The 25,673-nt window shown below is 46.3% G+C and overlaps 1 protein-coding gene across 1 annotated transcript in view; it reads right to left on the bottom strand.

Moving 5' to 3' along the window:
* HIRA (histone cell cycle regulator) overlaps positions 1 to 24,453 on the bottom strand; it is a 64,767-nt gene extending 40,314 nt beyond the window's left edge. The window contains exons 1-5 of the mRNA XM_081174755.1: positions 24,228 to 24,453; positions 7,389 to 7,451; positions 3,097 to 3,207; positions 1,265 to 1,355; positions 473 to 567 (exon numbers count right to left, since the gene is read on the bottom strand). Of these exons, the coding sequence (XP_081030881.1) occupies positions 473 to 567; positions 1,265 to 1,355; positions 3,097 to 3,207; positions 7,389 to 7,451; positions 24,228 to 24,264 (397 nt within the window). The 5' untranslated portion in view covers positions 24,265 to 24,453. The remainder of the gene's footprint in view (positions 1 to 472; positions 568 to 1,264; positions 1,356 to 3,096; positions 3,208 to 7,388; positions 7,452 to 24,227) is intronic.
* Positions 24,454 to 25,673: the final 1,220 nt, after the last annotated feature.

Below are 25,673 nucleotides of genomic sequence, written 5' to 3'. Positions count from 1 at the left end.
AGGTAAAGGTGAAGGGACCCCTGACCATTAGGTCCAGTCGTGGCCGACTCTGGGGTTGCGGCGCTCATCTCGCTTTATTGGCCGAGGGAGCAGGCATACAGCTTCCGGGTCATGTGGCCAGCATGACCAAGCCGCTTCTGGCGAACCACAGCCGTTTACCTTCGCGCCGGAGTGGTACCTATTTATCTACTTGCACTTTGACATGCTTTCAAACTGCTAGGTTGGCAGGAGCAGGGACCGAGCAACGGGAGCTCACCCGGTCGCGGGGATTCGAACCGCCAACCTTCTGATAGGCAAGCCCTAGGCTCTGTGGTTTAACCCACAGTGCCACCTGCGTCCCTGCTGACCATTCTACTGGGTGCCAAATAGCATCTATCTAAAGCAGACCAGACAACGGGGAGTGAACTTTGGGATGGGTTGAGAGATCAAGTAATGCACTGTGAGCACCTTCCAGTGTTGCAGACACACTTACCCCCCGAATGGCTTCGAAGGATTGAGAGACACCTCCACTGTTCTACGTTAGCAAGTTTACTACTGGAACCAAACACTGTGCTCGGCCCAATGTACCTGTGGAAGACAAGAACAAGAGTTATCAAAAGCAACCACACGGCAGAATTCCTTTGTGAACCACCACAACAGTTGAAATGAAATTTAGCAGACAAAAACCTCACCCCACCCCACATTTAGAGGAGACTATTCAAAAGCCTAACCACAATATTTTTTTTTTAAAAAAATCTCTAAGCAGTGTAGACTCTGTACGATAGAAAAAAAACATGCATTGGAACAAATATACAAACCTAAAACAAACAAAACCAATATAAATACAGTCGTACCTCGGAAGTCGAACAGAATCCATTCCGGCAGTTGGTTCACTTCCAAAATGTTCGGAAACCAAGGCATGGCTTCTGACTGGCTGCAAAAAGCTCCTGCAGCCAATCGGAAGCCACGGAACCTGTGTCAGACATTCAGGTTCCAAAAGAACGTTCGCAAACCGGAACACTCACTTCCGGGTTTGTGACGTTCAGGACCCAAAATGTTCGACTCGCAAGGCGTTCAACTTCAGAGGTACGACTGTAAAAGCAAGTAAAACTGGAATTCAGGGGATTAAGACACATAAGTCAGGGTGCAACCTCGTGGGTCAAAAAAATTAGTTTTTTGTATTCCAGAAAGTGTTTACAGAACTCTGGAGATAAGAAACAAGGAATAATTCAACAAATGTTCAGAGAACAAGGAAAGATGTAAATTGGGGCGGGCAGACACTTACGCAGCTCTCTTCCAAATCATGATCAGCTTGTCGTCTCCCCCGGAAGCCAGATACATGCCATTGTTTGACCATCGTACACAGTTCACACATGCTAAAATGGAAGAAACACACACAAACGGAAAGAAGGTGGATTTTTATATCAAGGCATGTCAGAATAGTTCACAGTATTTTTTATGGGTTCACACCCTTTGCAATTCTCTCTGTCTGCTTCTGATAATCGTAATGGCGTCTTTATCTTTCTGCAGTGTTCATGCATTGGATCTCAGCTGCAGAAACAGATTGTGTTTCTGTCCCACCAGTGGGAGGTGGGGGCTGCACCCACCAAACAGTACGAGTGGAGGGGGAACTAACCATGAATGAAGAGGGAAGGAAATGCGATTGCCTACATTTCAAACAATGCTTTTCTTCAGAGATGTTGTGTTACCAACAAAACAAGTATTTGAAATGTACTTATTGTTTGGAATTTTAGCTTTTTCCACCTGCAATGATCAAAACAGCTTACAAGCCGAGCAAAGCGGCATAATGTCACATCTGTAAAACAGTAACCCAGGAAAGCAAAATAAAATGAAACGAAAACTCAGCAACATCAGAGGCGAAGACCTATCAATGCACTCAATAGCAGTATGCTTCGTTTGATAAGCAGGTATTAACAAATCTTAGCGAATGACAAGATTCAATATGCTCAATGCTGCAGGTCCCCTCTACTGGAAAGACCCTGTCTTTTGTACCCACATACATGTTCTCGTGGTGGATAAAGGGCAGGGCCATTAATGTTTATCTCACAACTTGGGCTGGGTCATATTGGAGGAGGTGGTGTGTATGAGCACCTAAATCTTTGCAGCCTTCTGTTAGGTATTTCTAAAAAGTGGAACAAGCGGGGGGGGACGGGACAGAGAGCATGCAAGAAGATGGGTCATTCCTTAACACCAAACTATGGCTTAGTGTAACATTCAAAGCAGTTTTCAAAGTCTACACTCCTCTGATATGCAATTAAGGCCCACGGTTCTCTACACCAGAACCGTGTAGTGTCCCTTGTGTTGTTGGACTACAACTCCCATCATCCCTGGCCAGCTGTGCCAATTGTGAAAGATGATGGGAGTTGTAGTCCAACAACATCTGGGGACCCAACGTTGAAGAACACTACTCCATGCCATTCCTGGAACTTTACTGACCAACCAGCACCGAAATGGAAATGTAATTCTCCAGGAGGGATAGACAGAAGGTAGATAAGAGATGTAGTGTTATATCTCTGGGCAATTTTCAGTAAATAGTCAAGGATTTCCGACTATCAATTATTAAAGAACAAAATTCCGGCCCTGGCCCCTTTAAATTATACGTCTGAAATTACGAGAGCTGGGGGTGAAGGGTAAACCAGAAGTGGATTTCTCTGCTGAAGAATTGTGAGCTCTGTCCATTTCTGGTACCGTACTAAAAAGCAGCCAAACAAATTCCAGGTCTCAAAATCCTTTAATCCTTACAGTACTGTCATACCTCGGGTTGAATGTGCTTCAGGTTGAGCACTTTCGGGTTGCTCTCCGCGGCAACCCGGAAGTAACGGACCGCGTTACTTCCGGGTTTCGGCGCTCGCGCATGTGCAGACGCTCAAAATGACGTCACGCGCATGCGCAGAAGTGGCAAAACACGACCCGTGCACGTGCAGACGCCCCGTCGTGTCTTACGTTCCATTCAGGATGCAAACGGGGATCCGGAACGGATCCCGTTCGTATACTGAGGTACCACTGTATGCCTGTTGCACCTAGCCACCCTGGCAGATGTTGGAGCTCTCCTGGATTCCACAAACCTGAAGTCCGCGCTTCCCTGTTCTACAATACCTAAATGATTGTCCATCTGACAGAGCATCTTGGGTACATTCTCGTTCTTTTCGTCTTCCTCTTTGAGGACGGGAGCCATGTTCCATATCACAACCTTCCCAGAATCCTGTCCTAAGGACAAAGAGAAATCAACATACCATTTTACAGAAAAGCGCTGGTGTTTCCACAGAGAATACTTTCGTTACCTGCATGCAGCTATGATGATGATGATGTTGATCAAATAGAGAAAGACTGACAGTGCAACACTGTGGGGTGGGTGGGTTGCAACTACAGAGTTCCATTTACATTTGCACAGCAGAACTCCCCCAAGCCCACTCTGCACCCTCCTCTCCAATCTGCTCCAGAGGGTTGGGGGGGAAACCCAGAACTGATTTTTTTTTGGGGGGAGGGGTAACAAGAGAGTGGGGGGTAAATTCCATTGCACAAGAGTAAATACTTGCACTTGCTGCTTTGGATAGAGCACACAACAAATCTGCTCAGGACCTAGGTCTTCACCCTGGGTTGGGACCCAGAGATGGGTCGCAAGGCCACACCAGGCGGTCCGCAGCAAAGCTGTTCCCACCATGTTGGATTCCAGCTTTGGCTGAGCAGACCAAAGGAGCACTACATGCTTATCTGGACCAGGACGCATTCGCCGGCCAAAATGCTCATTTTATCAATTTCCAAAAGTGCTGCAATGTAGAAGGAGGAAGGCAGGAGCCATTAAAAAAAAAATGCCTATTTCTGGGCAACTGCATGCTCACGCCTTTCTCTTGCCACGCTGCAGGATTCGTTTTCATTCAGCAGTGATGCAGAAGTAACACTATGTATATTGCTCTGTGAATTGCCATTTTAGGGTTCAATCATATGCATTGCTATAAGGCTACCAGCTATAAATCAGATGGGTCCTACGTTGCAGCTTGGAAGTCAGAAGTGGGTCTCAAGTCTTGACCGGTTGAAGGCCACTGGCTGGAAGCACCACTGAGTCCAATGGGACTTATTTCCAAGTAAAACTATATAGGATTACAGCAAGCATGTGCAAAGTCCTAATCTGGCCTGCCGGTCGATTTAATAGGGGTAAAATCCTAAAAAGAGCTGAACAACTTTGGGGGGAAATGGTAAAAAAAAAAAGCTCAACAGCTCTGGTGGGCCATCACGCATGTTCATCAAATCTGGCCCTCTTTGAAAAAAGTCTGGGCACCCCTGGATTACAGGCTACAATTCTATAGCATCCAAGCAGTGTTTCATAGAACCACAGAATTCAGAAAGGCTGAATCATAGAATTGTAGAGTTGGAAGGAACCACAAGGCTCATCTATTCCAACCCCCTGAAAAGCAGGAATCTTTTGCCCAACATGAGGCTCAAACCCACGACTCTGAGATTAAGAGTCTCATGCTCTACCAACTGAGCTATCCCATACATTCCCATTCAAAATACAGTGGTGCCTCACAAGACGAAAAGAATCCGTTCTGTGATTCTCTTCGTCTAGCGGTTTTTTCGTCTTGCGAAGCAAGCCCATTGACGGATTAGCGGATTAGCGCTATTAGCGGCTTTTAGCAGCTTATCTGCTGATCGAATCAGCTGATAAGTGGCTTAGCGGCTTAGAAAAAGGGGGGGAGGGGAAAAACCAGCAGGAACTCGCAAGACTTTGTCGTCTTGCGAAGCAAGCCCATAGGAGATTTGTTTTGCAAAGCACCTCCAAAACGGAAAACCCTTTCGTCTAGCGGGTTTTCCGTCTTGCGAGGCATTCATCTTGCAGGGCACCACTGTACATTCAGCTAATTTGCCCTTGTCCCTGGGACACTAAATTGTCTATGCAGAAACAAAAGTTGCAGTCCAGCCCACAGCATACAGATGCACCACATTTGCTAAAATCGACAGGGTTTAAGGGACTGTGTAATTGCAGGTTGGATTCCAGGAGGAAATCAAAACAACAAAAACAGCATCATATGGAGACAAATAGTTAGAATGATTATTCCAACTTATAACCTAAGAAAGGGAAATGGCCAAGACGACTTAGTCAGATTATCAAATGTCACTCTTCAGAAACAGCAACAAGGTTTGCTTGCATTGTTGATTTGATTAACAGAAATGGGGTTGAGTCGGCCAATGTAAATAAAGCAAAGAAAGGAAACCAGTTACAGACTGTTATTAAATTACACATTTTAAACTACGCTGAGCAATGTCAAGATGAATGTAAGCTAACAAATTGCCCTTCATTGTGGCAGGGAAAACTTGTGGGTGGAGAAGGTCTATGTATATGAAGCAAAGCTGTATTGTGATGATGATCTAGCAGTTACATTGCTGCCAGTTCTTGTTTCTGTTCTTTTCTATGGTGAGGTTATAGATTTTTAATTATTTCTGTAGTTTTAAAATCATGTCACTCCGAGCACTGGAAAAGGACAGTTAAAATAGCATCAGCAATGATAGTAATAATAAATTATTACTTTTTAATTTGAAAACTTAACGAGGAAAAGAAATGGTTGGGAGAGAAGAACCTGAGCGCTATTAGTTGTATAAACAAGCATGTGTTGCTTGTTGTGATTTTAAAATGTGTGCTTTAATAACATCCCGTTGTCTGTTTCCTTTTCTTACAGGATTTACACAGCCCACAGACACACACAAACACATATTCAACAAGCACACAATCTTTATACGCAACAGTTGGACTGAAAATTTATTCACATGTAACCACCAGCAAGTGCACAGTCTGTAGGTATCCTTATGTGCTAGCTGAGCTGTACAAATGAACAAGTAAGCGCCGCTTTCAAACAAACACATGTATACAGTGTACCCACATTCCGTGTGATGCATGAAAAAGCCTAACGGGATCTCTAGTGTGGCAGGGAAGGTATCAGGTTTTGTCCCCATTGAAATGCTGCCATCCCCTTCAATTTCTATTGGATAAGGGAAATGGCCATTTGCGTGTTATCTGTGATTATTTCACCTCTTTTAAGTGGGAAGGCAAAGAATCACAGGTAACGGGGGTGGGAGACACCTGTCACAGCATAATATGTGCACTCCAACCCCTCCTCCCCATGTGAAGGACAGTATCGACAGGAGTCAAAGATCTGAACTAGCTCTGAACTGGTGTCAAACAGCAATGAATTATCATTGTCATCCATTTATTAGTCACCTTTCACACAATAATCTCAAGGCAGTCACCACACACAAAAACACAACTGATACAGTTAAACAAAACTAAAACAATGCCAAATAGACACACTCGTGGCAAGGACACATTTATGCAGCTGGGAAAGCCTGTTGGAACAAAAACGTTTTCCATTGTTCCTGGAAAGTACAGACTGTGACCGCCTGTCATATCTCAACAGGAACGCTATTCAACAGAATAAGGGCAGCTTGACTGTACGGTAATTAAAGGAAGAAATGTCTTAATATGTTATATGGGGCATCCTACAGAAAATATGAGGGACGCGGGTGGTGCTGTGGGTTAAACCACAGAGCCTAGGACTTGCCGATCAAAAGGTCAGTGGTTCGAATCCCCGCGATGGGGTGAGCTCCCGTTGCTCAGTCGCTGCTCCTGCCCACCTAGCAGTTTGAAAGCACGTCGAAGTGCAAGTAGATAAATAGGTACCGCTCCGGCAGGAAGGTAAATGGCGTTTCCGTGCACTGCTCTGGTTCGCCAGAAGCGGCTTAGTCATGCTGGCCACATGACCCGGAAGCTGTACGCCAGCTCCCTTGGCCAATAAAGCGAGATGAGTGCTGCAACCCCAGAGTCGGTCACGACTGGACCTAATGGTCAGGGGTCCCTTTACCTTTACTGAAAATATGAGTGTTGAAAGATTTACAGCAAGTCTCATTTATGGTTTGGACCTCATGCTAAACCATAGTTTAGCCCGAATGCAAAGATCTTTCGCATTTTGCTTCTCCTATTGCACAAGTGAGAGCAGCAAACCATGAACCACAGCACACTTTTACATCCAAGCTGAGGATCATGGGTTGTTTTATGCCAACAAAAGCCAAGGACACACCTTGGCTTAATGTTCATGGTCCAAATGAAGCAGATTACTGGTTCAGACGCAACGTTAAGCCACAAACTGTGGTTCATTACTTCTGCGTGCATGAAAGGAGGGTAGATCAGTACTATGAGAAATGGCTTATGCAATTTTACCTTCCACCTCTGCAACAATTTAAAATATATGTATGGTTTGCAATGGTTATCATGCAATCAGCCCCACACGTAACTCTTTGGCACTGCATTGAAAAAACATGATCCATGATTTATTTTCAAGGTAACCAGTAATCAACTTGGAAACAGAGTTTTCTCAAGAGGATATAATCTGTGAACATACCTTGCCCTCCAGTTGCAAACTTGGTCCCATCTGGATGAATGTCAACTGAAAATATCGGCTTCCCTGAAAAACAGTAAGAGGAACAAAATCACATGACTTGGGAGCCTCTTCCCACAATGTGCCAGGTTGTACACAAAGTGAATTCGATACCAAATGTCTCCCTGCCATCCAAACCACCAGTTGATGTTCTGCCATGCTGCGGCACAGTCCAAGCCAAACAGCGATCTGGCACTGAGTGTGACTTTTGAAATTTGTTCTGAAAGCAGGCATCATTTCAGCACATGACTGATGGCAGGTGTTACACTTTTATCTTTAGAAAAGCAACAGGAAATCATGCTTTTAAGATGTCTATACCACTTCCAACGGATTCCGGGACAGTGTACAACTCAACCAATGAGAAAATCCAATGATTTAGGAAACTGAAAAGCTGGCAGAGGCTGTAAAGTTAGTTTTAAAATCGTGGATCAAAAAAGGCAAAGAAGAAGGCCTGAAGTTGGCATGTGTTGAACCTCCTTAAGCTGGTGGCACGATAGACAAATCCCTCTCCTTTAAACATACCTAGCACACTGCACCAATTGACAGTACATTTGTTCAAAAGGTGGCTCATCTGAAGATCTTATGACAGCTTCTCCATCTTTTGAACCCAGTGGGATAAAAAGTCAAATAAGAGATCACACCTTATGGTACCGAGTACCTCCTACAAATCCTCAGTACCAAGCATTAAGTTACATGAATGATATTTGTGTGAGTTATGTGAATGCAATTTATTTAATTGGCGCCATATTATACACATGGCACTTTAGAATAAACAAGTTTGATCATAGCCCAAGGGGCTTAGAATCTAAAAACAAAGGGGAATCAGAGTTGTGTGTGTGTGGCAGGAAGGTGGGGAAAGAGAAAGAAGAAACACAGCAAGAGAGTTACCCAGAGTGCAGTATAATTGGTTTTTTTTAAAAAAAGATATTTATTAGACATTTTCAGACAATAGAAAGTTACAAAATTATAGATAAAAAAATTAAAAAAGCATAACAATACGTACTAAAAGACAAAAACAATACAAAAAATACAAAGACAAAGCACATAAAAAGTAAAGAAGAAAGTTTAAAAAAAGAAAAATAATCAGTATTTTCATGTCTTATATTTCATTTACTTGTTTCCTGACCTCCTCACACCCCCCTCTTCTTTATTCCAGTTCACATAGTTAGTTCAACAAATCCTTACCCTCTATCATTTATCTTTACTTATTGTCTTAACCTATTATAACTATATATTTCCAGCCATTGTCAATCCGCATTTACATATTCTTATTCATCTTTTTACCAATACCGCTTATTTTCAATCCAACATCCCTTCAACATTCATTAATTTTACAGTATTTCTGCAAATAGTCTTTAAACTTCTTCCAGTCTTCTTCCACCACCTCTTCTCCCTGATCTCGGATTCTGCCGGTCATTTCTGCCAGTTCCATGTAATCCATCACCTTCATCTGCCATTCAGAGTGCAGTATAATTGTTATTCCAGTACAATAGCAGCTCTCTGTATTTGCATTTTGCCAAAACAGAACATTGGGCTGGATGCAACAGTGCCCTACGAATGGGGAAGGCATGTTCCACTCATAGAAAGGCTGCTTTATAGCTGGAGACGGAGGCCAGATTTGCACTAACACTTTTGCAGAAAAGCCATAGCTCAGTGGCAAAACATCTGCTCTGAATGCGGAAGGTCTCAGGTTCAATCCCAGTCATCTCCAAGTCGGGCTAGGAAAAATTCTCTGTCTGAAACCTTGGAGAGCTGCTGTCAGTCAGTGCTGACAATGCTGAGCTAAATGGGCCCATGGTCCAATGCATTCTCACAGTGGCCAACCAGATGAATGCAGGAAGCCGGAAAGCAAGTCTTTAGTGAAACAGCACTCTCCCCTCCTGCAGTTTCCAACAACTGGCGCAATCCGAATTCAAGCATAAACACAGAGCAAAGCCACTGTGTCTAGTAGCTGCTGACAGCCTTTACCTCCGTGAACTTCCGAGTTAAGCCAAGAAACTTTGCTCAATAAACTGTGCCAAGACACGCAGCCTCATTTCTCTTGCGTTACTCCCTCCTTGGGACGCGGGTGGCACTGTGGGTTAAACCACAGAGCCTAGGACTTGCAGCCAAAGGACTATCAGAAGGCCGGCGGTTCGAATCCCTGCAACGGGGTGAGCTCCCATTGCTCGGTCCCAGCTAATGCCAACCTAGCAGTTCGAAAGCACATCAAAGTGCAAATAGATAAATAGGTACCACTCCAGCGGGAAGGTAAACGGTGTGTCCATGCACTGGTCTGGTTCGCCAGAAGCGGCTTAAGTCATGCTGGCCACATGACCCAGAAGCTGTACGCTGGCTCCACTGGCCAATAAAGCGAGATGAGTGCCGCAACCCCAGAGTCGGCCACGACTGAACCTAATGGTCAGGGGTCCCTTTACCTTACTCCCTCCTTACAAAAGAAAAAGACAAGGGACAGGGGACCTGGCGTTATGACTGAATCCGAGATTGTGGCTTGTTTCTCCCCAACAAGCCACAACTGCTAGTCTGACTTAAAACCATGTTCTGTTACTGACTTGTAGATTATGGATTGTTAGGGAGTGAAACTGGACACAAACATGTATGTAATAGAAGAGTTTGGATTTGATATCCCACTTTATCACTACCCGAAGGAGTCCCAAAGCGGCTAACATTCTCCTTTCCCTTCCTCCCCCACAACAAACACTCTGTGAGGTGAGTGGGGCTGAGAGACTTCAGAGAAGTGTGACTAGCCCAAGGTCACCCAGCAGCTGCATGTGGAGGAGCGGAGACGCGAACCCGGTTCCCCAGATTACGAGACTACTGCTCTTAACCACTACACCACACTGGCTAACTGGCTTTATTTCTTTATTGTATTGTGAAATTGCTACGAGATGCTTGATAGGAAGTGGCTCATCAACTAAATCATCACCATCATCATCCTCTGCCCTTTCCCACTCTGGACCTGCCCCATTTGGGAACTTTTAAAAGCTAAAGGCTTAGGCTAAAGGGAACCAGGCAGAGGGCCTTCTTGGTAGTGGCGCCCTCCCTGTGGAACGCCCTCCCACCAGATGTCAAAGAGAACAACAACTACCAGACTTTTAGAAGACATCTGAAGGCAGCCCTGTTTAGGGAAGCTTTTAATGTTTGATGTATCATAGTATTTTAATATTCTTTTGGAAGCCGCCCAGAGTGGCTGGGGAAACCCAGCCAGATGGGCGGGGTATAAATAATAAATTATTATTATTATTATTATTAGGCATCTGTCAAGGTGGCTGCTTCACTTCCCAGCACCAACACCGCAACTTATTTGGATTTCCAGCGGCTGCGTTATTCTTTGGTCCCTCTTCTTCCCCCGACAGTTGGCCTATTTTTATATCCTGTTGAAACAAGCCAAAAAAGGTATTTGCTCCTGTCTGACAGAGATTGATGACTGCCCTATTTGGCACAGGCATGAGGAGAAAAAGGAAACTCGGGGCTTAGGTTGAAATTTGAACAGTTAAGGAGGAAAAACAGAAATTTGGCAAATAGCAAATCAACAAATAATATAATGCTTCTTCAAGCATGATAAAATAAATTTCCAGAGCTCAAATGTTACAGTACAGTGGTGCCTCTGGTTACGAACTTAATTCGTTCCGGAGGTCCGTTCTTAACCTGAAACTGTTCTTAACCTGAAGCACCACTTTAGCTAATGGGGTCTCCCGCTGCCGCCGGAGGAGCACGATTTCTGTTCTCATCCTGAAGCAAAGTTCTTAACCCGAGGTACTATTTCTGGGTTAGCGGAGTCTGTAATCTGAAGCGTCTGTAACCCAAAGTACCACTGTAATCAAATCCAGCAGGTCCGATACTCCCAAAATATTTTAAGTAATCGCATCTTTAGTAAGATGTCAACTTTTTTTGAAAGGAAAACAGAAAAGCAAAAGTAAAATATTTCTTCAATACTTCTTGACAGAGAAGGCACTTCTTGTTGGTTTCTGCTGACTTTTCACTAATCCAACAAAGTGCTGGATGCTAAGCATAGGGCTTTCTGTAGCTAGCCATATACAGTGGTACCTCGGGTTAAGTACTTAATTCGTTCCGGAGGTCCGTTCTTAACCTGAAACTGTTCTTAACCTGAAGCACCACTTTAGCTAATGGGGCCTCCTGCTGCCGCCGCGCCGCCGGAGCACGATTTCTGTTCTCATCCTGAAGCAGAGTTCTTAACCTGAAGCACTGTTTCTGGGTTAGTGGGGTCTGTAACCTAAAGTGTATGTAACCTGAAGCGTATGTAACCCGAGGCACCACTGTATCCTGCATCCAAACGTCTCCATTGCAGGAATGATGGCGCACATTTTTCAGCTAACAGCAAGATGCTTTTATTGACTGATTTAGCTAATTTGTACGCCTCTTTTCCATACTGAGCTGTGCTAAAAACACCTTACAATAAATGTCCACCTATTATCGAAGCACAAGACATTTATTTTGGTGGGGGGTGGCAACACGCCAGTTTATGAAAGGGATCAATAAATTCAAACAGAATGAAATTCAACCATTTTCTACACTGTCTGTTTAAGCATTTTTACCTTGCTTTTTAGTGTCAAAGAGTTTGTCAGGGAGGCTTACAGAACAATAAAGAAAACCAGGAGAGTCCCTGCTCTCAGGCTTACAATCTTTTAGACACGGCACAAAATTTTAAAAACAGAAAAATGGGGATTGAGCAGCAGGCAGTGTGTGGAGGGACCTGTTTCTGAAGCTTCAGTTTTTTATATTGACCAGCTAGAATGGAAAATGTTCAGGCAGCTTAGTCTGGGAAGCTGGTATTTCAGCAGAACTGATGGAAGAGTCCTGCTTCCCTTCTCCCCCTTTGCTCTGCAGCTTGCTAGAATAGCTGCTGTTAGGTGACAGTCTGGCGCACAGGTTGTCCTTATACAGTGGTACCTTGGTTCTCAAACGCCTTGGTACTCAAACAATTTGGAACTCAAACACTGCAAACCCGGAAGTAAATGTTCCAGCTTGCGTACTTTTTCCGGAAGTTGAACGTGCTCCGTTTGGAGTGTTACGTTTCTGATTTGATTGCCACACTTCCATTTTGAGTGCCACACTTCTGTTGTGAGTTTTACGCCGATGTCTGTCTGTTTTTGTTTTTGCAACTCTTTGTTTGTTTTTGTGACTATGTGGACCCAGCTCAGCTACTGATTGATCGATTGATTGTGTGACTGTAGTACATAATTTACTGCTTTCATTTTATGGATCAATGGTCTCGTTAGATAATAAAATTCATGTTAAATTGCTGTTTTAGGGGTTGTTTTTAAAAGTCTGGAACGGATTAATCCATTTTGCATTACTTTCTATGGCAAAGCGCACCTTGGTTTTAGAACGCTTTGGTTTTGGAACGGACTTCCGGAACGGATTAAGTCTCAGAACCAAGGTACCACTGTACTGAAGCAGACATTGTAAAAGCCCTTCAAAACCTTCCAGGTTGGTTTTTTTTGGGGGGGGGGAAAGAATAAAGACTCAAAGCTAAGTAAAAGTTTATCCAAATGTGCATTTTGGATGATAACGTTTTCTGAAATCTTTTGGATTGGTGATATTACTGCCCACTGCCAGCCATTGGAGGTCTGAATGAAGTTTCGGCTACTTTACTGAACACCTTCTTCCCCCATGGACTGAGCATCTGGTAACAGATGAGCAAAGGATGAAACACTGGGATTACAGGGATTAGCTGTCTGGAAACAGCAAGATAAGGAACCGTACACGCAGCTATGTTTTCATAGCACTATTTGCAAACCTACCAAAACTGATAGTTTGGGGAAGGATTTTAGCTTCGTGCAGGAGATTGCACTTGATAAACCATTCAGGTCCCATTCCACCCTAAAATATTTAAATCAATATGCTTGAGTATATTTTGTTTTTTCCTGAGGACAAACTTATTCCAAAGATCTTAAAAGCCTGAACATGCTAGAATCTCAGAGTTAAAATATGCTAGAATCATATTCCTGCAATTCAGAAATATGCAGCTGTCCCACACAGGGATTGAACCTGCAACCTTGGCGTTATCAGCATCACACTCTAACCAACTGAGCTATGCAGGATGCAGCCACTTTGACGATCTTCTCCTGGGGCATTTGGAAAAGTCGCAGTATTTCTATTATAAATAAAATGCTTATTGTTTAAATATACACACCCAGATAGTAACGGCTCAAGAAGATGTTGAATTCTACTACGCCTTTTCCCCCCTTTTAACCTTTAAGATCCAGTTCCGCAAGGAAAATCATCAGAAAGTCTTGTTGTGCCATTTGCTGGCGATGGTTTCACGATGGTTTGAAGTAACATGCAATCGTTGTCACTGAATTGGACCACTGATCCATCTAGCTCAGCCCTAAATGGTAGCAGCTCTCCAAGATTTCAGGCGGGAATCTTTCCTAGTCCTACACAGAAATGTCAGGTGTTGAACCTAACACTTTCTGCATTCAAGGCATGAACTCAATCCTAGAGCTACAGGCCTTCCCAATACTCAGTAGACATACATTATTATTTAGAAGCCGAATTAAAACTTCTTTTTTTAAGAACACCCAAGCTTCTAGCAGTATTTCACTTTATTGGTTGCTTTGATGGCTGCAGTTCTGCAGGCTCCTATATTTTATGCAAAATTTGCTTTTAACTGTTTTTTTGTGAGTCAGCTTTCAAACCACTTCCATGGCTAAAAAACAGGATATACAGTGGTACCTCTGGTTACGTGCTTAATTCGTTCCAGAGGTCTGTTCTTAACCTGAAACTGTTCTTAACCTGAAGCACCACTTTAGCTAATGGGGCCTCCTGCTGCCACGGCACGATATCTGCTCTCATCATGAAGCAAAGTTCTTAACCCGAGGTAATATTTCTGGGTTAGTGGAGTCTGTAACCTGAAGCGTATGTAACCTGAAGCATGTGTAACCCGAGGTACCACTGTACATGGTTTTAAATAAACAAATATTGGCATCACTTGGTGACATACACCATTCCAAGGCCCACAAGTTTGGGTGGCCTGGTTACAACCTTAGGCTTCATGAGCTCCCTCTCCAAACCACCACCAGGGTGACCCAATGAGCTGTGTTAGGGAATCCTGAAATCACAGCTAAAAGGCATGAGGCAGGCCTCTAATACAGGGATGGGGAACTTGTGACTTCAGAACATTTTTGGAATACAATTCCCATCAGCCCCAGCCAACATGACCAATGGTGAGGGATGATGGGAGTGTGGTTCGCAAACACCTGGGGAGGGGGGCACAGGCTCCTCACGTCCACTCTGAAATACAAGCAGCAGCTCAAATTCCTTTTTTTAAAACAATACAGTGGTACCTCAGGTTACATACGCTTCAGGTTACAGACTCCGCTAACCCAGAAATAGTACCTCGGGTTAAGAACTTTGCTTCAGGATGAGAACAGAAATTGTGCTCCAGCGGCGCAACAGCAGCAGGAGGCCCCATTAGCTAAAGTGCTGCTTCAGGTTAAGAACAGTTTCAGGTTAAGAACGGACCTCCGGAACGAATTAAGTACTTAACCCGAGGTACCACTGTACTGATGAAGATAACATGCAAATTATGACAAGAACATGCAAACAAAATATTCAGGTTATGTAAACATACATCTTGTAGAGCAGGGGGCGGCAAACGATGGCCCCCGAGCCGGATCAGGCCCACCTGGGTCCTAAATCCAGCCCGTGCCATGAAGCCAGAACCTGCTATGAAGCCAAGACTCCCGGCAACGGGAGGAAGAGGCCAAGCAGTGCCGGCTCTGCCAATCAAATGCCGCACCTGGTTTACCTCAGTGGCGTTTGATTGGCAGAGACGTCCCTGCGCCGCGCTGAGGTAAACCAGGTGTGGCGTTTGATTGGCAGAGCTGCTGCCGCTCGGCCTCTTCCTTCCATCGCCGCCACAGCCCTGGTTCTCCTGTGGGCCAGAGAGCAGAGTGGAGGAGCTCACTCTGCCTACCGACGAGAAGAAGCGGCGGTGGCAGCCCCTGGGAAGGTAAGCACAGCGGCTAGGGCTGGGGAGGACGAATACCATATTTTTCTGTCTATAAGATGCCCCCACGTATAAGACGCCCCCTATTTTTGACATTATTTTTAAGGAAAAAAAACTAGTCTTATACATGGAAAAATGTGCTACAGTGGTACCTCGGGTTAAAAACTTAATTCATTCTGGAGGTCCATTATTAACCTCAAACCGTTCTTAACCTGAGATACCACTTTAGCTAATGGGGCCTCCCGCTACTGCCGCACGATTTCTGTTCTCATCCTGAAGCAAAGTTCTTAACCCGAGGTACTATTTCTGGGTTAACTGTCTGTAACCTGAAGCATCTGTAACCCGAGGTACCACTGTACTTGCCCCCCTCGCCTCTTCTTCCAGCTCCCCCCCCCCCACACCCCAGTCCGCCATAGGGTCTGAGGGACAGTGGACCAGCCCGCTGCTAAAAAATTTTGCCGACCCCTGTCACAGAACATCTACATGCTTCAAGCGTTTCTCCCTCTGTTGGAGGTATCTCCACGGTAAACCTAGTGTTTTATTACTTAGGAAGGAGTGTGATATGTTTCTTAATACTACTTAATTTAGAGGGTTTCCAGTTCTTTCCTTTCTTACTACAGCAGTTCAGAGCTATGATGGCTGGATGAGGACAGATCTATGCCGTTATTTTCTATGGGCATCACTTTACAATCAGCTTTGCTAGCCAAATACCCTACAATCGGCATTCTTATGGACAAATTGCCTAGTTATAGTCATTTCCCTAATGACAGCTTGCCTTGGTTTGGAATGCTTGTGCAGTTTGGGCCAAAATTTTCTTCCGCAACTATCCAAGCTACAGCATTCTAGCCCAAAGGCACGCCACACACAAGCACCAACCACAACAGTACATTATACTGCAGGAACTAGCGTTTACTCTTCCATTTTCCCCTGAAGTCAGTATCAACTGCCCTAAGCTACACATTCCAAAATGGTATGGCCCAGGTTGCTTTCTGTAACGTTATTTTCAGAGTTACAGGGTTTCCCACCTTTGAAGGGGTCTTGTTGTTGTTGTTGTTGTTGTTTAGTCGTTTTGTCGTGTCCGACTCTTCGTGACCCCATGGACCAGAGCACACCAGGCACTCCTGTCTTCCACTGTGAAGGGGTCATAACCAGGCTCAAACTAAGCCTTCTGCTATTAGTGTTTGGAAGTGTGCACTAGCATTCAAGGAAGGCACGATCTGATCTAAGGTAGGTCACAACTAAGGCTGGGCGATACCTGGTTTCCAGCTTCGTGATATATCACCAGTTAAGCATCACAATATACTGATATATGACAATGTCAGAAATAAGGATGGAGCTATGTAGAGGCATTGGCTGACTTCATGCTTTTTCCCACATTGCGACTTGTGCATAGCCTACACAATGATTTGCACTATATTGGCCAGGTCAGCGGTTCTATATCAGCGGTTCTAACACAATCTCTTTCTGCTTGTATATTTAGGTTTTCGTTTTGTTTTTAAAAGAGGAAAAAAATGAGGAAGAAAAAGCACAGAAGCAACAGAAGGTCTGAGGAACTCTTTCTACCTTTGACACTGGGGCAGAAAATAAAATTTCAGTAGGTACAGCTTTTGGCCTAGCTAACAAATTGTACCTGCCAAGCTTACACAGGCACAACAAGAGGAACATAAAGAGTGTTAGAAACTCAGAAATATAAGCTAATCGCCAAATGGCACACCTTAAACCTAGGTTCCGGTCGCCACAATGGAATGTCTAGGCGCCATATTTTTTTTTTCACAATTAGAAGTATTTTCCCCCCATTTCATTTCTATACCACTTTGTATTTTAAAGAATATTTGGGGGAAACCTCAAAGTGGTTTACAAGAAATTAAAATATCAAATAAAACAATCCAGAATAAAACCAATTCTAGCTTCAAGTAAAATATTTCAGATCCTTCTACAACTGGCATTCTGCTTTCCCCATATTTATTTACCTACTTAATTTATACAGTTGACCCAAAGCAGAAGTACTCTAGGAAGCCAGTGTAGGACCTGAGAGTTGTTGTTTAGTCGTTTAGTCGTGTCCGACTCTTCATGACCCCCATAGACCAGAGCACACCAGGCACTCCTGTCTTTCACTGCCTCCCACAGTTCGGTCAAACTCATGCTGGTAGTTTCAAGAACACTGTCCAACCATCTCGTCCTCTGTCGTCCCCTTCTCCTTGTGCCCTCCATCTTTCCCAGCATCAGGGTCTTTTCCAGGGAGTCTTCTCTTCTCATGAGGTGGCCAAAGTATTGGAGCCTCAGCTTCACGATCTGCCCTTCCAGTGAGCACTCAGGGCTGATTTCCTTCAGAATGGATAGGTTTGATCTTCTTGCAGTCCATGGGATTCTCCTCCAGCACCATAATTCAAAAGCATCAATTCTCCGGCGATCAGCCTTCTTTATGGTCCAGCTCTCACTTCCATACATCACTACTGGGAAAACCACAGCTTTAACTATACAGACCTTTGTTGGCAAGGTGATGTCTCTGCTTTTTAAGATGCTGTCTAGGACCTGAGAGATCACGGTTCAAATCCCCACTCAGTCATGAAGCTAACTGTGTGACCTTGGCCAAGTCCAACCTTCTTAACCTACCTCACAGGGTCATTGTAGAGATTAACTGAGATGGTGGGGTGGTCTGTGAACCATGGACTCCTTGGAGAAAAAGGGCAGGATATGAATGCAATAAATGAGCTCTTCTGCTTACCTGCTACAGGGGCCAGCCAGATGGAGATGTCAGTTGCCAGAGATCTCCACATGGTCACAATTGGACCCGTGCCAATAGCAAACGAGCCTGGCTAATTTCTTACAGTGGACTGAGGGCACTGTCTAGGCCTGGCAAACCCTATCCATAGCACCCTCAGTTCCATGACAGAAGAAAGCAGATAGATACTGTATTTTTCGCTCTATAAGATGCACTTTTCCCCCTCCAAAAATTAAGGGGAAATGTGTGTCGCTCTTATGGAGCAAATGCAGGCTCCATGGCTTCAGGGAAAGCAACGCGAAGCCTCTGGAGCGCAGTGGGAGCTCCCACTGCGCTCCGGAGGCTTCGCGTTGCTTTCGCTGAAGCCTGGAGAGCGAGAGGGGTCGGTGCGCACCAACCCCTCTTGCTCTCCTGGCTTCGCTTTGCTGGAGAGGAGCTGCACAGCTTTCCCTCTCTGCGCAGCGCCCCTTCAGCGAAGCGGGAGGAGAAATGGAAGGGGCTCCGTTTCTCCTGCCACTTCGCTTAAGGGGTGCTGTGCAGAGAGGGGGAGAATTTTTTTTTCTTGTTCTCCCCCTCTAAAATTAGGTGCATCTTATGGTCGGGTGCGTCCTATAGAGCGAAAAATACGTTAAGTGTAGTAAATAAGTACACCTTGACACTTTGAAAGCATTCTCATCAAAAGTCACACTAATTTTCTTTAAGGCATCCTCTCTCCGCCCCCCAGGGATAGACGATATCAAGAACACAGACTGCATCTGATACGTTAAAAACATTTTCCTTTCACTTGCTAAAACATCTGTGTTCACCTATCCTCTTCGGAACTGGTACCTTCTTTTGCACTTTGCGAACCATGAAAACTTGCCACTTTATGAAGGCCCAACGCAAGATATTACTCAGACACTGAAGAGGACCATGGCATAAACCAATGCCTCTGAGCATTTTCAGTCGGAATTCTTAGCGTGGTTAATAGTGCTCTTCAATATCAGCGACTTTGCCGGAGTCTTTTTTCGAAATCCACAAGCAACAGACCTCAACAGCAGGCTTAACTCAAAAAGGGCAGCCCTGCTGGATCAGACTAAAGGTCTAATCTGGCATTCTGCTTCCTACAGTGTCTGAATAGATCATAGATGTGAGCTTCCCAGATGCCAGCAGGGCATGAAAGTCCTAGCCGAGGGATGCCAACCCCTGTATTCTTGCAGGGAGGTCTTTGCCACATGACCCAACCTTTTCATTAGTGTGTATGTGTGTTTCAGAGTGGGACCGGATCAGCCTTTACAACCAATTTCCAAAGGAGCTCTCAACTGCAGCATTATATATGAAACCACACAGAGATGCAACCTTAGAGCATGAAACCTCTTCCACAAAGCATGGGGCTTCCGGTTAAGTAAGCTTGCTTCATAGACCAACTATTCTAGGCTATTGACAAAGAGTGATTTGAAAAGGGTAAGACAATGAATGCTGCTCAGTGTTAAATAGTAGAACGGGCAGTGACAGAACTATGTACCCATCCAGAATAAATTGAGGACATATGCACCCTGGGAATTCCTTCTAACCTGCTCTAGCAGAGCTCTAGGTAAAGGGACCCCTGACCATTAGGTCCAGTCGTGGATGACTCTGGGGTTGCGGTGCTCATCTCGCTTTACTGGCCGAGGGAGCCGGCGTACAGCTTCCGGGTCATGTGGCCAGCAGAACTAAGCCGCTTCTGGCGAACCAGAGCAGCGCACGGAAACACCATTTACCTTCCCGCCGGAGCGGTACCTACTTATCTACTCGCACTGGCGTGCTTTCGAACTGCTAGGTGGGCAGGAGCTGGGACCGAACAACGGGAGCTCACCCCGTTGTGGGGATTCGAACCACCGACCTTCTGATCAGCAAGCCCTAGGCTCTGTGGTTTAACCCACAGCGCCACCCGCGTCCCTAGCAGGGCTCTAAAGCACCCCTAAACAACAGCAAGCTATCCTAACACTAAACCACCCTAAACACCAAAAGAAGTCGCACCAGCCTGTCTTTGCAGACCATCAGGTAAGGGGATATTTCTGAGACAAGGTAAATGATACAGTATCCAGCTGAACTTCTGCAGCATGTGGTAGGTGGGGTGGATTACTTCGCCCCTCTCTCCTCAAACAAACAGACATCCAATTTCCTATCCTTCCAGATTAAAGCTCAACTCTCTGATACACTTGTCTCCCGTGCTGAATAAATGGACAGAGCAATGGTGACCCACTTTAGATATTATTTAATCCAAGAAGACACATCCCCCCACCCACCGAAAAAAAACACTTATTTTTATTTATGCTGTATGCAAAGAACAAAGTTTAAGGCTGCAATCCTAACCCCACTTACCTGGGAGTAAGACCTGATGAATTCAACAGAACTTACTTCTGAGTAGACATGGTCAGGACTGTGCTGTAAGCACTGCAGAAGCTCAGAAATCTGGATGATGCACACCGGGTAAGGGGCTTTTAAAAAGTTATGCTCCGCGTCCTCAGACTATGCGCTTTCTTGTGTTCTGTGCATCGGGTAAATAATATTTAAATTGGGCCTGGTCTGATGCAATAAGGAGGTTTGCTATGCAACCCAATCAGTCTGTCTGGTCCAGTGGAACCATTTATTTACATCCTATAATCTAATTCTCTCTGAATGACAAAGCAACCAGTCTTGGGAACCTCTCTGGTCAAACTCCACCCCAAGAGGAACAACAGCATTTTAAAAACTGTAGATCCTTTCTTTAGCCTGATACACATTCCCACTGTCTTCACCATACAATCAGGCGGTTACATATCAGAGCAAAGGTAGAGAACTGTATGTGACCCACAGTCCAAATCATTATCTCCCTTATCACCTCCCCGCTTGCCCCAGGCCACATTTGACAGGAAGATGGGGCTGCCCCACCTGTTAATCACCAGACATCACAGTGGAAAGTGTCAAGGATCAACTGATGGTCTCCGGTCCTGTGAACTTAGTACTGTGAACAGCATTCTGCAAGTGCCAAGGATCAGCTCATTGCTGGAGCTTGCCAAGTCAGGTCACTGTCACACAGCCATTTGGGAATATAAGCAACATATACATACATACAGGGACGCGGGTGGCGCTGTGGGTTAAACCACAGAGCCTAGGGCTTGCTGATCAGAAGGTTGGCGGTTCGAATCCCCGCAATGGGGTGAGCTCCCGTTGCTCGGTCCCTGCTCCTGCCAACTTAGCAGTTCAAAAGCACGTCAAAGTGCAAGTAGATAAATAGGTACCGCTCCGGCGGGAAGGTAAACGGAGTTTCCATGCACTGCTAAGGTTCGCCAGAAGCGGCTTAGTCATGCTGGCCACATGACCCGGAAGCTGTATGCCGGCTCCCTCGGCCACTAAAGCGAGAGCGCTGCAACCCCAGAGTCGGCCACGACTGGACCTAATGGTCAGGGGTCCCTTTACCTTTATACATACATACATACATACATACATACATACATACATACATACATAATGGCCAACTGATCATCAGGGTTTGTAAAGCCAAGGGCACAGTGCTTTGCAGTACCTGCAAACCCTGTTTCTGCTCAGCCACATCTTTACCTGCAACACACCTGATCAGGTGTATGGGATGTAGGTATGACTTGATCAAAATGGCCTCAAGGCTCAAACAACATGACCCCACTCCACCCCCCACAGGCCCTGTTTCCCACTGCTGTCATGGGGTATGATTATACTGCAGCAGTATGCTATTAACACCTACTTAAAGTAGCACAGAAAAGCTCTTTCCTTGCCCTGCTCCTTTCTCAAACTGTCAGATTAAGGGCTTGCAGTTGACATCTTGTAAAACTTACTTAGCTTAATGCAAAGAGCTCTATGGGGTTGCTTTGCTTTCCAAGCTGCACAAGTACAGTAAAGACTTGCACCAGCAGTTCTTTAGAGCCATCTTACCCCAAAATGGCTACTAGACATCTCGTTTTGGCAACTGTAACCTTGGTTTAAGGAGCCATTTGGCACCTAGCTTTGTATTTTATATATGTATATGTATATGCAGGGACACGGGTGCCGCTGTGGGTTAAACCACAGAGCCGAGGACTTGACGATCAGAAGGTCGGTGGTTCAAATCTCCATGACAGGGTGAGCTCCCGTTGCTCGGTCTCTGCTCCTGCCAACCTAGCAGTTCGAAAGCACATCAAAGTGCAAGTAGATAAATAGGTACCACTCCGGCGGGAAGGTAAACGGCATTTCTGTGCGCTGCTCTGGTTCGCCAGAAGTGGCTTAGTCATGCTGGCCACATGACCTGGAAGATATAAGCCAGCTCCCTCGGCCAATAAAGCGAGATGAGCGCCGCAACCCCAGAGTCGGCCACGACTGGACCTAATGGTCCCTTTACCTTTATATGTATACGTATATATGAGTTTCCAACACTGCATATGCTCAGAAACTTTCAGAGATTGCCCTGTATGTCCCAAAGTATGGTCTGAAGGCATGCAGAGCCACTACTTTTCTAAAGCTAAGCCACCCTGGGTTCCATGATGGAAGTAAGATGGAATGTAAATGCAAGGAAATAAAATAAGTAAAAATATTACTCAGAGAAAGTCACGTTCACTGAACTGCACCCTGGGAACCCCTGTTTCACACCAAGTGTGTGGGGTATGCTCAATGGATACCTCAGTAATAAAGAGAAGGGGCCACCACTCTGCAGATGCTCAGAGACCCTTCGGAGACAGATTGACAACCTGATTCAATGCAAAGCAGGATCCTAGGTGTGTGCTGTGGAACACCCGTCAACTGCATCGGGGCTTCCTCAGCAACGAAGAAAGGAGTGACTCTACACATGCCCAGAGATCCCTCGGCTTCTCCGGACCCCAACTGAGGATTCTGCACATGCTCTGAGTTCTTTAGGAGGAGAGGAGGTGTGTTTGTATGTGAAACTCCACACATGCCCAGATATCCCTTGACTTCTCCGGAGCCCAACCGTGGAGGGCTGCACATGCCCCGGGCCAACCCTACTCCTTTACGGGAGAACAGGTGTGTGCATGTGTGAAACTGCACATGCTCAGAGATCCCTCGAGCTGCACGTGCTCTGAGCCAACCCTACTCCTTTAGGGGGAGAACAGGTGTGGGTGGGTGTGAAACTCTGCACATGCTCAGAGATTTCTCAGCTTCTCTGGAGCCCTACCGTGGAGGGCTGCACATGCTCCAAGCCATCCCTAATTACGGTATTTAGAACAGGCGTGTGGGTGGGGAACTCTGCACATGCTCAGAGATCCCTTGAGTTGCACATGCTCCGAGCCAGCCCTAATTCTTTAGGAGGAGAACAGGTGGGTGGGGTGGGTGGAACTCTGCACATGCTCAGAGATCCATTGAGTTGCACATGCTCCAAGCCAACCCTAATTCTTTAGGAGGAGAACAGGTGGGTGGGGTGGGTGGAACTCTGCACATGCTCAGAGATCCCTTGAGTTGCACATGCTCCGAGTCAACCCTAATTCTTTAGGAGGAGAACAGGTGGGTGGGGTGGGTGGAACTCTGCACATGCTCAGAGATCCCTTGAGTTGCACATGCTCCAAGCCAACCCTAATTCTTTAGGAGGAGAACAGGTGGGTGGGGTGGGTGGAACTCTGCACATGCTCAGAGATCCCTCGAGCTGCACATGCTCCAAGCCAACCCTACTCCTTTAGGTGGAGAACAGGTGTGTGGGGGGGTGTGGAACTCTGCACATGCTCAGAGATCCCTTGAGCTGCACATGCTCCAAGCCAACCCTAATTCTTTAGGAGAACAGGTGTGTGTGAGATTGAGAAACTCTGCACATGCTCAGAGATCCATTGAGTTGCACATGTTCCAAGCCAACCCTAATTCTTTAGGAGGAGAACAGGTGGGTGGGGTGGGTGGAACTCTGCACATGCTCAGAGCTCCCTTGAGCTGCACATGCTCCGAGCCAACCCTACCCCTTTAGCAGGAGAACAGGTGTGTGCGGAACTCTGCACATGCTCAGCCCTCCCCCTGGCCGAGAGGCAGGGCACATGCACAGAATCCGGGAGCAGCTCCCCAGCGCCTTGGGCGTGGGGTGGGGTGCGTGGGTCGGCTCTCTGCACATGCTCTCGCACACTTTGCCCCCCGAGAAGCCCCCCGTCCCCCTCTGGCTCACCGCTGTGGTTGACCCAGGTCGGCTTCAGGAGCTTCATTTTCCTCCTCCTCCTTTTCTTCTTCTTCCTCCTCCTCCTCCTCCTCCGCCTCCTCCCGCCGCTCGGGTGCCTGGGCCTCCGTGTTGAGGGCGGCTGCAGGTCGGGGCAGGCTACGCGAGGCTGGCGAGGGAGCTGCGGGTGCTGGGGGCGGCGGAAGGCAGGCGAGGGCTGGGGAGTCGCTGCCGCCGCCGCCGCCGCCGCCACTGGCCTCACAGCCGGCGCCCCGCCGCCATGGGCTGCCACCCTCCTCCTGCGCTCGCCCCGCTCCCACCACCGGCCGCCTCCTCCGCCGCCGCCGCCGCCTCACGGGAGCTCCATCCCGGCCGCCCGTCCCGCCAGCCGCCCCTTCTGCCTCCGCCCGGCAGCATCCCCCGCTCCCGGCGGCTCCCCGGCAACGCCGGAAGTCAGCGGAGGGCGACGACCTAAGCGGCCCGGCGGGAAACAAGAGGCGACGCCCAGGGAGGAGGCCGGGGGCCGGGGAGGGAAAGGGCGGCTGGGCTCGCTCGCTCGTGGGGACGGGGCGAGATCCAGCGTGAGGAAGGGGAGAGCAGCTGCAACCAACTAGCTGCCTGGGCTCCCCTTTCCCGAGAGGTGGGTGGGCTGCTGGGGTGCAGCTAGGGGTCCCTCCTGTTCTGTAGGATACTGGATTGTCCCTTATTCCAATTGGAAAATGCTGTCTCCTATTTATTTATTTATTTCTCTCTCTCTCTCTTTCTCTGTCAAGTCGTGGGTTCTCTCCACGTGTCTGGAAGGGTGTGTGAAAGGTCCAGAGGTTGCATCATCATCATCATCATCATCATCATCATTATTATTATTATTATTATTATTATTAAAGGTCCAGTCGTGATCGACTCTGGGGTTGCGGCGCCATCTCACTTTATTTTTTTCCTTTAAAATTTTTCCCTGAAAATTTTTTGGGGCCCCCAAAATAGCTTATACGTAGCTTATACGTAAATCTGGCACTGGCTGGAGTGCAGTTAGGGGTCCCTCCTGTGCTGTATGAGACAGGATTGTCCCTTATTCCAATTGGAAAATGCTGTCTCCTGTTTGTTTGTTTGTTTATTTATTTATTTCTCTCTCTTTCTCTCTCTCTGTCAAGTCGTGGGTCTTCTCCGCGTGTCTGGAAGGGTGTGTGAAAGGTCCAGAGGTAGCATTATTATTATCAATTTACCATGGGGCAGAAGCAGGGCCGGATTTAGGTTTGATGAGGCCCTAAGCTACTGAAGGGAACGGGGCCCTTGATATGTCCAGCTGTCCTTTGGCAACAACAAATTGTCACTGTTTTTTTGTCTTGAATATCTGCTATATGGTAATTTACGGACCTAATCGGTATCTAAAGCTATTTGCACATGCAGAATGTAGGCACCCTATATATAGAAACGAGCAAACCAGTGATATTTTAGGGAGCA

Source organism: Podarcis bocagei, assembly GCF_964188305.1.
Source record: "Podarcis bocagei genome assembly, chromosome: 16".
NCBI lineage: Eukaryota > Metazoa > Chordata > Lepidosauria > Squamata > Lacertidae > Podarcis > Podarcis bocagei.
This window is presented reverse-complemented; position numbering and strand designations above follow the sequence as displayed.